The sequence below is a fragment of the Anneissia japonica genome, unplaced genomic scaffold, assembly GCF_011630105.1.
Source record: "Anneissia japonica isolate Jap-2015-1 unplaced genomic scaffold, ASM1163010v1 scaffold287945_len1679841_cov205, whole genome shotgun sequence".
NCBI lineage: Eukaryota > Metazoa > Echinodermata > Crinoidea > Comatulida > Comatulidae > Anneissia > Anneissia japonica.
The window spans coordinates 1,399,500-1,415,449 of NW_022753015.1; the positions used below are offsets into that span (position 1 = coordinate 1,399,500).

At 32.6% G+C, this 15,950-nt stretch overlaps 1 protein-coding gene across 5 annotated transcripts in view; it reads left to right on the top strand.

Moving 5' to 3' along the window:
- LOC117122617 (colorectal mutant cancer protein-like) overlaps positions 1-15,950 on the top strand; it is a 114,659-nt gene that overhangs the window by 62,229 nt on the left and 36,480 nt on the right. For 3 of the 5 annotated variants that reach the window (XM_033268267.1, XM_033268268.1, XM_033268270.1), the window contains one exon: positions 4,431-4,511. In XM_033268267.1, coding sequence (XP_033124158.1) covers positions 4,431-4,511 — 81 coding nt within the window. Of the gene's footprint in view, positions 1-4,430; positions 4,512-8,101; positions 9,568-11,661; positions 14,069-15,950 lie in introns of those variants that run through there. The other 2 variants (XM_033268269.1, XM_033268271.1) reach the window with 2 other exon arrangements.

Below are 15,950 nucleotides of genomic sequence, written 5' to 3' on the forward strand. Positions count from 1 at the left end.
AATTGGGTGGTATAATGACACGAGGATGATAAATGTGCATGTTTATTTCGCTGTCCTGTGATCTACTTACGTTGCTTGCTTAGTGTTTGCGAAGGCTATCTCAAGACTGGTTGTGAGTTAGCATTTCCAACTTGGAAAATAGCTTTGCATTTGTTGTATGAGGAGATAAAAAAAGTAAGTACGGTATACAATTTATAATAAACTGTTAGAAAAGTATCCATATTATTTTTTATTGGTATTTTATTTTAAGTGAAAATGATAACTCAAGTGTCAAAATCATCTCTCCTTATACAGAATGCAATGTTGTGATCTAAACAGTTTAGGAAAAAATATACGGTAGGTTTTTGTAGCGAGGGAGAATTTTGGTGGAAACAAATTATTTATATAGAAACCAAATTTGCAAAATAGAGAATGGCTTGTGAAGAACTTCTATAGATGAAGGTTTAACCACTTCAGCCCCACCATGGTTGGGGCTGAGGTAGGATATTTTATGGATGTGGAACCAATTACTGAAAATGGCACTCTCAGGCTTAAATTTTTAATTATATTTTTCATATTTTCTCCATTTGTTTTCTTCATTTTCAAAAAATCAGGGGTTTTTGGAAAGAGGGGCCTATGCTAACTGGGCCCCATTGAAACCACCTATGTACAGTAACATCCGATACTCAGAAGGAAAGATTTTTAAAAATATACATAATACAAAATATATAGATATCGACATAACATGTACAGAAACAGAGTTAAAATATTGATTTCCATTCATTGTGCATATTGAGTAGTGCAAACCTGGTCTCTATGATTGTGAGATATTTATGTAAATATACATTCATAAATACCATATGGTTTGTGTTAATGTGCATAATGATAATTTTCATCTTAATACAAGTTCCTCAATTAACCTTATTATCTATAGTGATTAGCTATGTAATATTTCATAAGTTTGTGGAAAGTGCATTAAGCTCCTAATTCAAATCATTATTGTGATTTTAAAAGAACACTCAATTAAAATACCATTTTGCGAAATAATATAATTTTGTTACAGATGCCTAATTGTACTAATTTACAAGTTACCAATTATAAGTACTAAATAAATAATGTGATTTGAAGTGTTTTAAATACTGAAAGTTGTCGGAGTGTTTTTTTTTTTAAACCAAATTTGTCAAGAGTGGCACAACTCACCATGTGACAAATTGCTGTTTTTGTAGCACGGTAGCACTGTGGCATATTGATGGTTTTGTGATTTTTGCTGTTTGTATTAGATTTGTAAATGGTAGTATTGTAGCATATTGGTGTTTGTGGCAAGTAGCGGCTGTGACATATTGCTGTTGTGACATTTTAACTGTTTTGTTGGATCCATATTGGTGGCAGGATGCTATGTTCATCTCTGCCCTCGGACTCATCATGGGGTTCTGTGATTATCTGATTAGTAATTGCTATGTAGCATGTGATAAAACATTGAACACCTTTAGCTGGATAGCTTACTAGGAACCCTGAAATTATGTAAACATGTTTATCATTGCCTTTAATATCACCATACAGCTTTCCAACCTTGTAATGAACTGTATGAGAGTGTTAGATTTATTAGGAATCTGTATTTTGATAGGTGTTCGAGTTAATTGATGCTGTACAAGATGATTGAAATGAAAGATTAATGTAAAAGTTGATTGTTAGTAAATTTGGCCGCCTTATTGAATATTATTACACTAATTATCCTGTATTGGTACAAGAAGTATACTGCAGTATTACTACTGTAAGTCTACATAATTGTTTTGTTGCATATATAGATACCGCTGACTACAAAAATGATAATTATTGTATGCTATCCTAATGGATGGTCAAAGATTGATTGTGATAAAAGGTGATGGTGAGTTTTCTTTTTTAGATTTGAGGGAAAGATATCGCTATTTTACTTTATAGATTAATAAATCAAGAAATTGTTTTAAAAATTCACTATAATGCCGTAATGTAATACAATGATGACGGTGAGGATTGATTTAGTGATCATACAGTATACTACGTGGAAGTGATGAAAAGCAATAATTAGCATATTCAGATTGCAGACCTTACTGAGCTTTTGGTGTTGATTAATGGGCAGATGTGAGGTGGCTTCTCCATCCATACATCATAATAATGCTTTGGTCTCTAAGGGTCCAGTGTAATTAATTTAAAGTCAATATTGATATTATGAGTAATGATACACTTTAATGATACCACCATACAGATATCAGGTTATCAACCTCAAGTAAATTTTTTTTAAAAAGACTGTCGTCCTACAGTAGTTATTTTGCAAGTAAAATCAATATGATGCAGTATTGCATCAGACTCTTCAGAGATTTATCGACTGTTTCAATTGTGTTTTTTTCCTTCAAATTCTACACTACCCAGATGTGTCTGTTTTTAGTTGTCAACAATGTCAATCTGTCAGTTTTGAGCCCTGTCCAGATTCATTGACAAAAACATGTGACATGCCTAAATATGGTCATGATGACATCACATCATGACCATATAAAGCTACATCATCACTATATATGGGTTTTGTCAAAGACAATTTGATAGTCTAGACAAGGCTTTAGAAAAGTATTTCATTCTTTTCTTGCTCTAACTCTCAATTAAAGTGGTTTTATTTCAGTGTTCAGCAAACTTTTAACTCGATGGCCTACTTGAATTTCTAGGCACCAATTCTTGGCCGAACTGCGCCAGTGACCAACATATCAAAACCTGGGTAGAAGTTTTGATCATGAAAATTACAACCATGTGATATGATATACAAAAATTTGATATTATTTTCTGTTCTGTTCCATAATTGAAAAAATTTCATATAAACTGAGTATTCGCTATATCAATAAAGCTGTTTTATAAAAATGAATCCTGGTGTTTTTTCCCATAGGTGAATTTGTGGCCCTCTAAAAATGTTTCTCAGCCCATAGTTTGCAGACAGTCTGTCTAATTTAATCTATATTCTCGTCACATACCTCATTGTGGCTATGTTTTATTTTATCGTAGTTGATTTTACGCTAGAACTTAAAGCATTGCTGTTGGCAATACATAAAAATCACATAAAATAAAGCGATTCTGTGAAGAGAATGTTTGAAACAGGTAAGGAGTACAACTCATTCACTCATAAACTTTGAATACATTAGTAAAATTGTTAATTCATCTGCAACAGCATTGAGTGTGACTATAGATGTGTGTCAACATCGAATGAAGTTACTTCCAAAGCAGTTATGTTATTGTCATTGTTAATATAAGTGTAGTGATTGTATGAAAATGAGCATAGTTCTATCTATATTAGCAGTCTGCAACATTATTTTCAATACTGCTCAATATCTCATCCATGTATCTTGTTTGTAGCCAATTATATATTCATTGTGGATGTGTTCATAAAAAGGAAAAAGAAATTATGAACTGGTATTTATGACTATAATAGCAGTATGAAGATTTATATTTGTGATGTGTTCACAAGTTTAACATAGTGTTCACTTGGACTGAATACATGCATTTACTGTAGTGTTTAAGCTCACATACATGTGTTTTAGCATAGTCTTCACAAAGTGCATTTGTTTATAATATTTAATGTTCTGTCCTGTGTGCCTATGCTTCTACTTCTGTACAGGTGTTTAGCTTCGTGTTTGCTCTACACATCATAATGTTGGTTCTGACATTTGGCATATATTTAAGCAAAAGGTTCACTCTTTACATATATGTATTATAGTACCGTATTTGCTTCTGCATACAAATGTATACAACAAGCATAAACAAATGTATACAAGAAGCATATTCTTCATTCTTACATACATTTGTTCAGCAATGGAGGCTTTTAATATAACACCTTATGATAATCTCTCAGACTACTATTACACACAAAATGTAATAAGAAAAGACAAATTAATATAAAAGATGTGTTTCTTGGCATAGTGTCTATACCGATGTTTATCAATATCATGTGTTTTCTACTATTATAAAAGTTAAGCATGTTCACGTATTGCTATATATTTTGCATAACATTCACAATACTCGTATTTAGTATAATTGTTGATTATACATTTTTGGCATAGTCTGCTTATGTTATACATGTACAATTGGATTTGATAATCGATACTGACAGTCAAACTATATTATTGAGAGAAAAGAAGCCATTCATCAGATGTCCGTAAAATCTAGTTGAGTTGCTGTCAGATCCAAATTCTACCCATGATTTGAATTACTACCATGTGTCCGTTGCTTCATGCTACGCTAACCTAAACTTTACAAACGTTGAGCATGAAACTGATTGCTCTGGTATGATTCGAGCAAGGAGAAAAAAAAATGTTGCAGTGAACTGAAAAGATGTGTAAGCATCATTGAACATGATTAGCTCCAAAATTGGAGTTATTTGATTACCGTAATTCTTTCAAGCTGTACAATGATAAATATTTTCTTCTTTATTTTAGAAACATCGACAAGAATTGGAGAATATTGTGATGTCTGCTTCTTCTTCGCAGAACCGTCAATCACGTTCTAATGCAGAGGCAGTGAGTATTGATTTCCTCATAATTCTTTTAGAATGTGATTGAATTTTAACAGTTGTAAAATATTTGAAAATTGTTAGCCTACCATGTAAACGAGCTAGTGTACCGTACAAATCAGAATGGCTAGAAGTTCAAATAGTATCCACTGTCACTCTTAGGAGCAATGTTTACAGAAACATTTCCATAATTACGGTACTGTATAAGCTTTCGTAAGAATAATATTCTAAGAATCAATAGACTTCCAGTGTTTAAGCTGTCATTAGCCAAATCCTAATAAAGGCTGAATTTTGCTAACTATTTTCATTCAAAATTAGTCAAAAACCTAATGGAATTGAAGCTATCATTGCTTATATTCTTTTGTTTTGGTTTATCAAATTTCTTTACTTTCTTTACAAACATTCTGTTAAGTGAATTTACAATGTCGCAGTTATATGCTTGTTAAATAAAGACAATTTCTTAACATGCAGTTAATGAAGTCAACAACACAAAAAAATGACTTGAAACTGTTTTAGCATTGCAGTTTATAAACCAGAAAATAGAGATGTTGACTAGTACTATACAGTAGTTAAAGTATTATCAAGTGTTTACTTGTTCTCTTGAAAATGGATCTGCAATTCCAAATAGAATTGTGTAAATGAGTCATGGTTATCTTTAAGAGAACACCATCGTCTTACTCATGGTTACCTTATTAGAAATCAATAGTCAGTCTAATGTCCTATTTAATGTCCATTAAAGTCATTTATGCCGCTTTTGGTTTTTAATGTCTTGCATCTAATTTCTAATGGATACAAGCTTTCTATATTACTGCATCTAAATATGATTAATTGTAAGCTAATACACGTGAAAGGTGGCTAGAGGGAGAGTGACCACAGTCTGTTAGTGTAGATTGCAAGGAGCTACGGCTAGAGGGAGGATGACTAAAAAGGTTACAGTACAGTACCTCAAGCATGCAGCAAAAATGCTAAAGGGAGAGTGACCAAGGTCTTCATAGAAGACTTGAGATGACTTGAGGCATGTGCTAGAGGGAAAGTGGCCAAGGACTTGATAGATAGAAAGAGGACTTAAGGGAGAGTGGCCAAGAAATTGATGTAGAAAAATGACTAGAGGGCGCATGACGAAGGACTTGATGTAGAAGGTTAGCTGCAGTAGAGCATGGAGCTATAATGCTAGAGGGAGAGTGACCAAGGACTTGATAGAAAGATGACTTTCGAGAGAATGAACAAGGACTTAATGCAGAAAGTTAGCTACTGTGGAGCATGGAGTTATAATGCTAGAGGGAGTGTGACCAAGGACTTGATAGAAAGATGATTTTAGGTAGGGTGACCAAGGACTTGATAGAAAGATGACTTGAGGTAGAGTGACTAATGACTTGATGTAGAAGGTTAGCTACAGTGGAGCTTGGAGTTATAATGCTAGAGGGTCAGTGACCAAGGACTAGATAGAAAGATGACGAGTGAGAGTGACCAAGGACTTGATAGAAAGATGACTTGAGGGAGCATATGAAATAATAAATATTTGAATAAAATAAAATAAATACAAATTAAGTCATTAAAAATTGAAGTACAGCATGACCTGCTATTCACAGTACTGACAGATTTTTATTGTTTTATAGTGTTGAAATTGACATTTTAAAGAAGTTATTGATAAAGAAATTGTCCTAGGTTCTTCTTTTCTCGTATATTACTTTTTATAGTCTTATGAATACAAACTATAATATACAACTATAAAATTCAATTTTTATTATACTTAAACCCATTTTTAAAAATGATTCCTGAATAAGATAGTTTTTGAATCCTGAATATGAATAATTATCTTGGATAAATATATTAAATATACTGTCAATCAAAATTAGATATTTTATTTAAAAGGATTAATTAAGTTATAGAAATATTTATACTAATTGGATAGTTATTTTATCCCCATTGTATTTTTAAATTGAATACTAAGTAAGGTAAATCAACTTTTATTTTTGCCAATGTGTACTACAACCTATAAGAGGTCTAGGTTAAAAGCTTACTCTACACTTTGTATAATCATGTGACCATGCTGATTGATTACTCGCTATTGCTAATGGCAACTGAGTTATGAAGTAGACTGGTCAGATGCAGTTGGTATTTTTAGCTAATCGTTTAGAATTTAGAAACTATTTACAGCAAATTGATGTAAATAAAGTTATAGATTGTAACATGAATGTCACTCATTGGTGTTGATGAATACATTCTGACATTTACAAAATGTCATAAACTGTCTCACGTTTATAGGAGTTACAGACTGAACTATATTTTTCTCTTCATGTCCAGTGAAGCGGTTATTTCAAAGGTGGAAAACATTACAAGTGAGGAATCAATGCTTCAACATGATTTACTTGCATGTCAATTTGTGTACTGTAGGCATTGGCCTTATTTTAAGTAGTAGCTCTATAGATTGAAATAGAATAATGATAATGAAAAATAAAGCTAATTGGTACATTTCATTAATTAGATTAATATTTTAAGTATTCCTGAAAACTGATGTGCAGACTTCATTTTGGCCATTTTTGGTTGAAGTAGCAAGCAGATTGGACTATGAAGCAACACTCAGGTTGACTGCTGTCGGTTACTGTAGTTATTAGCATTTTATATAATATTATTGAAGACCAGGATTATTTCCATGTAAAATGATTTACACAAAGTACCATACTAATTTTAAGTAGTACTGTAGCTCTATAGATTGAAATAGAATAATGATAATGAAAAATAAAGCTAATTGGTACATTTCATTAATTAGATTAATATTTTAAGTATTCCTGAAAACTGATGTGCAGACTTCATTTTGGCCATTTTTGGTTGAAGTAGCAAGCAGATTGGACTATGAAGCAAAACTCAGGTTGACTTCTGTCGGTTACTGTAGTGATTAGCATTTTATATAATATTATTGAAGACCAGGATTATTTCCATGTAAAATGATTTACACAAAGTACCACATAAGTTAGTTGGTAAGAAAGAAATCTAAACATTTACAACATGGACTGGAATTAATCAAATTGTGACATTTGTTACTATGTAGAGCACCTTTCAACTTTCAAACTACGTCTAGGAATGCTTATAAACCTAAGGACCTAAGAAAGTGTCTTCAACACTTCATATCTCAACATCCTTAGTATGCTACTTAATACACCCTCATAGTCATCATGTCATTCATTATTCAAATGTTGATTAATTAGGTTTAATTAAAATTTTCAGAAAAAAACTTTTTATCTCCAGAGACAACTAATTATAAATATACACAAGCAGTGAAATTTAATACCAGCTTATCTTAATTGATTGGTTGACATAATTAGCAATATTCAATTTTCTCTGTTTTTCTTTTGTATGCCAGTCGATGGTGAAAAAATCCTACCATGTAGACATTGTGTTTAGATCATGTCTTGTTTCCATGGTTACTTGATTGCTTTGTTTGTGCAACCTGTTAAATGATATACTATGTAAACATAAACCTTGAGTTCGATAAAACACAAGCAAAGAATTGTGGGTGATATACCTTCAATATTGTCCTTTGCTCTTTGGTCTTTCAAAATAAAACAAAAGAATGTTACAGTGGCGAAGACATATCTAGACGTTTCTCACTCAACTACCAATCCATTTTATGTTTGTGAAACTTTTCTTACTCTTCCATGAAAATTTAAATGTTTTTGGGAAAAGGCGTTTGCTGAAACATTGATTCCAGCATATTTTCTAACACTTGTTCCTTTGGAGAAAACTTCTTGGAAAATTAATCTGCGTGAATCGTTGCCTCCCATGGAAAGCTAGCTACAGGACACCCATACCAAAAGAAATTAGAAACTACAAGAAAAACAATCTATGTAGGAGAGAACAGGGAGAGGATTAAGAATTGATTGTGAATTAACCCACAGGTTAATTCATCATGTTTTTCTTTGAATATTGAAGAAATCTTTGAACATGAACTTTTAAAGGAGACATTTTACTGTCAAATCGAAGAAGTGTTAAACCAAATTACTTGAATTCGATTTCTGCTTTTGGAATTATTTATTTTGAGGACATAAGGTCAGTCTTACCAGCTTGACTCCAGACCCTCTGTTGGTAGTAATGACATTTTTATTGTTTCGAGTTTTATTATTTCTTGAGTAGGTCATGTCATGCTACTTGCCAGGTCAGTTCAAGGTCAACATAGTATAAACCTACCAACATAACAGAGGTTTCGAAGCACCCAGGCCTATGCACTCCTCAATCACAGCATGCATATGAAATGAATGATAGGGGCCAGGTGATTCAAGAGAGCATACTCAGCTGTCAAAAGCCTGCTTGGTGTAGCATTTAAGCCTAAGTATTGTCCCAATCTACATGGAGATCTTGATAGCAAGGTACTGATATTTATGAACCTCATTTTCTAAGTGGATGGTGGAACCAGTCCAACTGTCACAGGGATTGTTTTCAAGAGGATTTTAAATATTGTTGAAATTGTTCCACATCTTCGAAAGTTTTTCTTAATTTGCATATCTAAATTGTAGGCGCTAAAGACACATCTAAAAACTGAATATTTCAGCTGGTATCTTATTTGTTTAATGATGTTAATGTGAGTGTACATTGTGATAAATCTGGAGTACAGATCCAGTGTTACCTATCCTGTCTTTTATTGGAAACTTGTGAAACAAGTTTGCAGCTTACTCGATTAAAGAAGACCAAGAAATCTTTGAGTAGCGTGTGACTTCTGCGGCTCACTCTGACATATAAGCAGTAAACCAAAAAGATGTTGAGAATATTCCTAATGCCACAACTGAGTCTTGCATTCATAGATATTGAATAAAGATACCATGTCACCTTAAACACTTTATTATAGGATTTTAGCAAAAAAGTTTGACTGCTGTAGGGTTCTACTGACAGAAAACTGAATGTAAGTGGGGGATGATCAAATCATGGGATTTTATTATCATCGTGATCGTCGACAACACATAAGTCGGGAGCACCAGGGATTTGCAGGTCAATTGAGATCAAATGTCATAGATCAGAGTGATCACTCCTCCTATTCAGAGGAGTCACTTGAGGAGGAAAGGGATCGAAGGGTAAGTCAAAAGAATCTCTTGTAAATACGTATACATTTTTATTGTGTTTTTTGTTTGAATGCTAGACCAATAGAAAATTAGATCACATTAACTTACAATTAGGTTTTTGATACAGATTATATCATTCAAGTCAAAATATGTCTGAACTTTTCTAGTTTTTCTGTACACATATAATGGTAGAGGTCCTATCATTGTGATAGGAAAAAAAGACAGAAGGATTTAGGCCTTATAAAAAATATTATTAGTTTATCACCCTATCTGGGCAGGAAAAGTGATGAGGGAGGGAGGTTTTTTTTTTTTTTTTAGGGAGGCGGTTTTTTTTTTTTTTTTTTTTATTTTGCTAAAGCCAAATATCACCCTTGGGTTGTTTGCTGGTGCATTGATATTCAAAGTAAAACATGATTTAGATAATGCAAACAATACCTAGTAACTATTTAATAAAATAAATGAAAAAAATAAATTTAAAAAATTAAAAAAATTTTTTTTTTTCCAACAAATTTTTTTTTTCAAGTACCATAAAAGACATGCGCTCGAGGGTGATAAACTAATAATTTTTTTTATTGGGCCTTATAAAAAGTATCAGTTTTGGGTAAAGTGTAGGAGTGACAAATAAGGATTGGAGAATTAACTGGTTAAATATTTTTTACTTATTACTTTTCATTGGATTGAAATGTTTTAATTTAATGAATTTGTGAAACATTCTTAAATTTTGCAGAAATAAAAGTCAACCAACCCTCTCGTAAAATGCAAAGTATTACTTTAAAAGACATTTTATGAGTATAGTTTGTTTTTGTATAGAGGGCAGGCTTCATACTTGCTGTATCATTATATCGTAATAGCCACTCATCATTGTTATTACAATGATGAAATGCTTTTTAATATCGTAACATATTTTGTCCTACTCTATGGATATTCATGTCCACAAACATAAAGGTAAATGTTGGGGTAGTAAAAAAGAAGAAAATTGAGGAAATTCATAATACTGTATTGTGCAGCATTTTATGGTGTGTCTAGACATATCATTTTTGCTGAATTACAAACAGCATGCCTAAGTGGCTTCCATCTAATTGGTTTGTTATATTATCATCTTATGAAGTTCAACCTTGAGTAATAAAAGTGCTGACAGATTGAGGGCAGTATACTATTTGAGGTAATGTTGATCCATGTTCGATGAAGCATGCAGTTTGGGTTGTATAATGTACAGTAATTGAGAAACTACTGTTGAGTGGATAGATGTAGACTATTCTTCCACAGTTGATGGACTTGCGCAGTATTAACTAGGCTTGTTATACTGTCATCATTTGCTACCACCAACTGCTTTCTCATGCTTCTTTGGAGGTTTTATTCTTAATAATCTTATCTTTGGAGTATCTCGCAAAATGTTATTGCTTCATATGTACTGGTTCCTGCACATTAGTTGCTAAGCATTGATATGCATTGCGTTAGTTGGCTATTGTTGACTGCATGCATTGTATTTATTTTTTACTTATTACTTTTTATTGGATTGAAATGTTTTAATTTAATGAATTTGTGAAACATTCTTAAATTTTGCAGAAATAAAAGTCAACCAACCCTCTCGTAAAATGCAAAGTATTATTTTCAAAGACATTTTATGAGTATAGTTTGTTTTTGTATAGAGGGCAGGCTTCAAACTTGCTGTATCATTATATCGTAATAGCCACTCATCATTGTTATTACAATGATGAAATGCTTTTTAATATCGTAACATATTTTGTCCAACTCTATGGATATTCATGTCCTCAAACATAAAGGTAAATGTTGGGGTAGTAAAAAAGAAGAAAATTGAGGAAATTCATAATACTGTATTGTGCAGCATTTTATGGTGTGTCTAGACATATCATTTTTGCTGAATTACAAACAGCATGCCTAAGTGGCTTCCATCTAATTGGTTTGTTATATTATCATCTTATGAAGTTCAACCTTGAGTAATAAAAGTGCTGACAGATTGAGGGCAGTATACTATTTGAGGTAATGTTGATCCATGTTCGATGAAGCATGCAGTTTGGGTTGTATAATGTACAGTAATTGAGAAACTACTGTTGAGTGGATAGATGTAGACTATTCTTCCACAGTTGATGGACTTGCGCAGTATTAACTAGGCTTGTTATACTGTCATCATTTGCTACCACCAACTGCTTTCTCATGCATCTTTGGAGGTTCTATTCTTAATAATTTTATCTTTGGAGTATCTCGCAAAATGTTATCGCTTCATATGTACTGGTTCCTGCACATTAGTTGCTAAGCATTGATATGCATTGCGTTAGTTGGCTATTGTTGACTGCATGCATTGTATTCATCAATCTGTACTCATGATATCTGTTTCTTATGATATTGGACCAGTTTTTCATCAGAGGGATTTTGCAAGTTCGTCCTTAAACTGTACAAATAAACGTCGTGTGTGTATTACATTAATAGATCAAATCCAAGAAACTTTCATGCAATTATAGGTTGGTCATAACAGAACTGAATTAAGAAGAAACATTAAGGAACTTAGTTCAGATCATCGTGGTAGCTAACTAGACTGTAGTAGAAGTAATAACCAAGCAAATTCAACAGCCTTTAGCATACAATACAAGTTATGGCAGCTTGCTCCAGTTTTAGAACTGTTGTATCCAAGCTTTGAAGATTCTGGAAGGTTTCTCATGAAAGTAATTGGTGGTTATTTTTTCATCAGGAAGACAAGATTGATTAATAACTTTGCTAATTAAAGTACAAAAGCTTGTATTTTTTTAATTAGAAAATTATGCATTAGGTTGTTACTTATACTTGTCAATTAGTCAGTTTTGATGCATGGATTCGTGGGGTTTGAAGGTGATTGGAAGCTGATATATTGATGCTGTTTGAATGGAAGCGTTTTAAAGGCATTTATACAGCTTACAATTTTTAGATTTATTGGATTTCATAGCATAAACTGAATCATAAATCACTGGACTAACTACTTAACAACACCCTTTGCTGTCATCTTTTTTGCATTAAGCACAGTTTTGGCTTTGTGTGGAAGTCAAGTGATGCATCTGTGCATATTGTGACCTCACCAATGTCAGTTGGAGATACTGAATGTGTCTTGTCTTCATGTAGTGTGGAACTTCAAGGGCTATACAGAACAAACATTCTTTAGATCAATATTTCTATGTGTATGGGGAATCTATTTGTTTCTTCTAAATTCTGCCTGTCATCAGTAGCATTTTATAACAGCTCGATCCAATTTCATCACTTTGAGGAAAGAATACTTAAAGTATTGATCTATGCCCTTGATAGCAATAAAATGCACAAAGCTGATAAAAAATTGCAATTTAAAAAAAGTAACTGCATATAATAGTGACTGGATCAGTTATTGAATGTGGTTGCAGAAGCAACATATTTACTGGTTCCTCTTGCTATGTTAAAATTAGAATTAGGTTACTCTCTGATCAATGTACAAAGGGTACAACAAAAGACAGGATGGAATGATTACTAAATTCAATCTCTCCAATTTGAGACAAATAAAAGGATTTTAGAATCTAAATTGGATTACTTCAACAGCAAAATTCAAAGCATATTCACAACAGAATCTCTTCAGCCAGCAATATACATTATTAATTGCGGCTGTTTCTGGTAATTGTTCTGTTTAAAATTAACAGTTGTTTGTATGGCCAACAGACCAAAACTTAGCGAAAGACATTGGGATTTTAAAAGTGTGTATGAAATGCATATGATGTCACAACAACTTCTCATAGGAATTTCAGGAATTATTTATTGCATCAAGATTTGAAGAAATTTTTTCTCTGAGGCATTGATGTATAAATTAATATTGACATTTGAACATGGTGGCTCAGAATTTTGACCATATCTATTGTAGCTGGTAATTTTATGTAAAAATTCTTTATGTCATTGCGGTATTGAACAAATTAGTGACAAATGTATGATACTGTTGACACCTGGAAGTTGTCACCGAGTAACAACATGAAATACTCGCACGTTCAGGAGGTGTTGTTTATTGTTGGTGTTGCTGACGTCACGCTCATGTAATCTTTCGTATGTTGCGCATCGGATTTCCATAATAGTAGAAGTTATCAAAAACACATAATGATTATGCTATAACATTTTGATATTTGAAGAGAATTTCACAATAACATGGTTATCCAGTTTGCATCTGCTAATCTGATGCTGATACTGAAACCAACAATATGTACTTAAAATATTGTATTGTATAAAAGCATGACGCCTGTATTTGTCTAACTCGACGCATCTATTTCCAGTTAAGTTTGTTTTTTGTTGATGTGTGGATACAAAAACATTTCGTTGACATTGACAATCTAACTTCAATCGTAAGCAGTTTGTATATGCTAGTATAATAGAGGGTACCCTCATGTTCTTAGCAACATAAATCATCTATTAAAGAATCCAGGAATTAGAAACTTTCCGCAAGACAATATTTGCATTCTTCTTGGAAATAGTTAAAAGAGTCACAATGGATCTGAGAATGAAGCACCAGGCGCAGGTTGGTCAAGTTCAGCTTATATTATTTCATGTCAGTCAATTATTATAATCCTATTATATTATTTTTTATTAGTCTGATTCAGTCGCTATACAATGACAATAGTCGTGATTGTTTATATGGCACAAACCATGTAATGATGCTACTTTAAGTAAGGGGTGGGATTGAGTGCACTAGTGGCATTATAATAAGAAGTGATTTCTGATAATAAAAAAGTTTAGAGGTGAAACGTAGTTCTGAGACTTCTAATATTAGGGAGGAATGTTCGGTTCAAAAGAGTTAAAGAAATGGTGGTTGCCAAGAGATTGCTGTTCATGTAAGGAAATGTATTTACTGACAATAGTAATCATAGTGTGTGCTCCAACATGTTTATTCTGCATGGATAACAATTCGCACCAATTACAAAGCTTTCAACTCCAAAAGAGTGGGATCCTGAGAAAAATCCAGATATTATAAACTTAAGTACTGCATAACTTTTTATTTTAAAGGACCAACAAATTTATTATTATCTCTTGTCCATCTGTATCTATGAAGAGACATGTTCACAATTTATTTAACCCATATGGACATGTTAAATGCCATGAAGTACATGTATTTTATCCGCTATACAGTATACAGATTTGAAGTTCATTGACTCTATGTATCCGATGGGAAAGAACCAAACATTGTAAAATTGCTATAAACATTGCTACCAATACAATAATTAAAAGCTTAACAAGATCTATGGCCATGTACACTGCATTATTTGTAGATAGTGTAAACACATTAGGGCATGCAGCTTGGTGTAATTCTCTAAGGAATTTTAAGCCTTTTCTACAGGCAATTAATTTTAGCAAGAAATAAATGGGCAGAATAGACCTAGCTTTATTTATCTACACAATAACATAGTTATTGCGAGCTTGAGATGGCTTATCAAAATGTGTTATTGTAAAACTGATGCAAAGCTGCGGAATATGAAGGGAGAAATCTTATGTACATTAAAGCTGCAAAGAAGTGTGAAACACTTCAAATGAAAAAAAGGGTTGAACTTGATATACAGCTAAGAAGAAATGTGATGTGTAAATGGGATACCATAGAGCTGCTAAGAAGGGTGATGAAGCTAATAATTGTGAAAAGAGATTGGGAAGGGGAATCTAATGAAGGGTTGTTTAGAAGTGCGACAACAGCTATGACCAGTAATAACCAAGAACTTTTATCTGAAGGTAAATCACTGAAGCAGATCTATTAAGAATGGTTACAAGAGAAGTGAAAACCTGCACCACTTATAAGACTAGCAAATGCCATCACACATTCACAGCAAGAAAATAGATTATCTAGTCAGAAATCAAAATACCAATGAAAATACCAGGTCCATAAAGCCAGAGTAGCTTGAACTTATTGGAATTTGAAAAAGTCGGCTGCCAGTACATCCTGCACTGATATTCTTTGTTTCGTCGTCTCTTCACATAGTGCACCTGAGGGCGTAACGCATCTTGAGCTTTGCACACCTGGTCTCGCAACACACGGCAATGACACAATATCAATTATTGACATTTTTTTATAGACTATTTGAACATTCTGTATTCTAATGAAACTTTAATTTATTCACATTAATTAATCAATATTACTTCATATTTGCTTTGTACATCTTTTTTTCAATTTAATGTAAATCCACAATTATAAAAATACTGAAACCTGAATTTAAATTGTGTTTTTTCATCACAAAACAATGATTTTCACATTAGAAATTATGGAACACATTTTTCAGGTGACAGTGGTTTTGACTGCTTCTGCCCCTTGACTTTCCTCCCTTAATATTATATTGTCTAAGCAAATAATGTTTTCCCAAATATTAAATAAATACCTTTGCTAAATAATATTCATTTTTTAACATCAAACTTCAGAA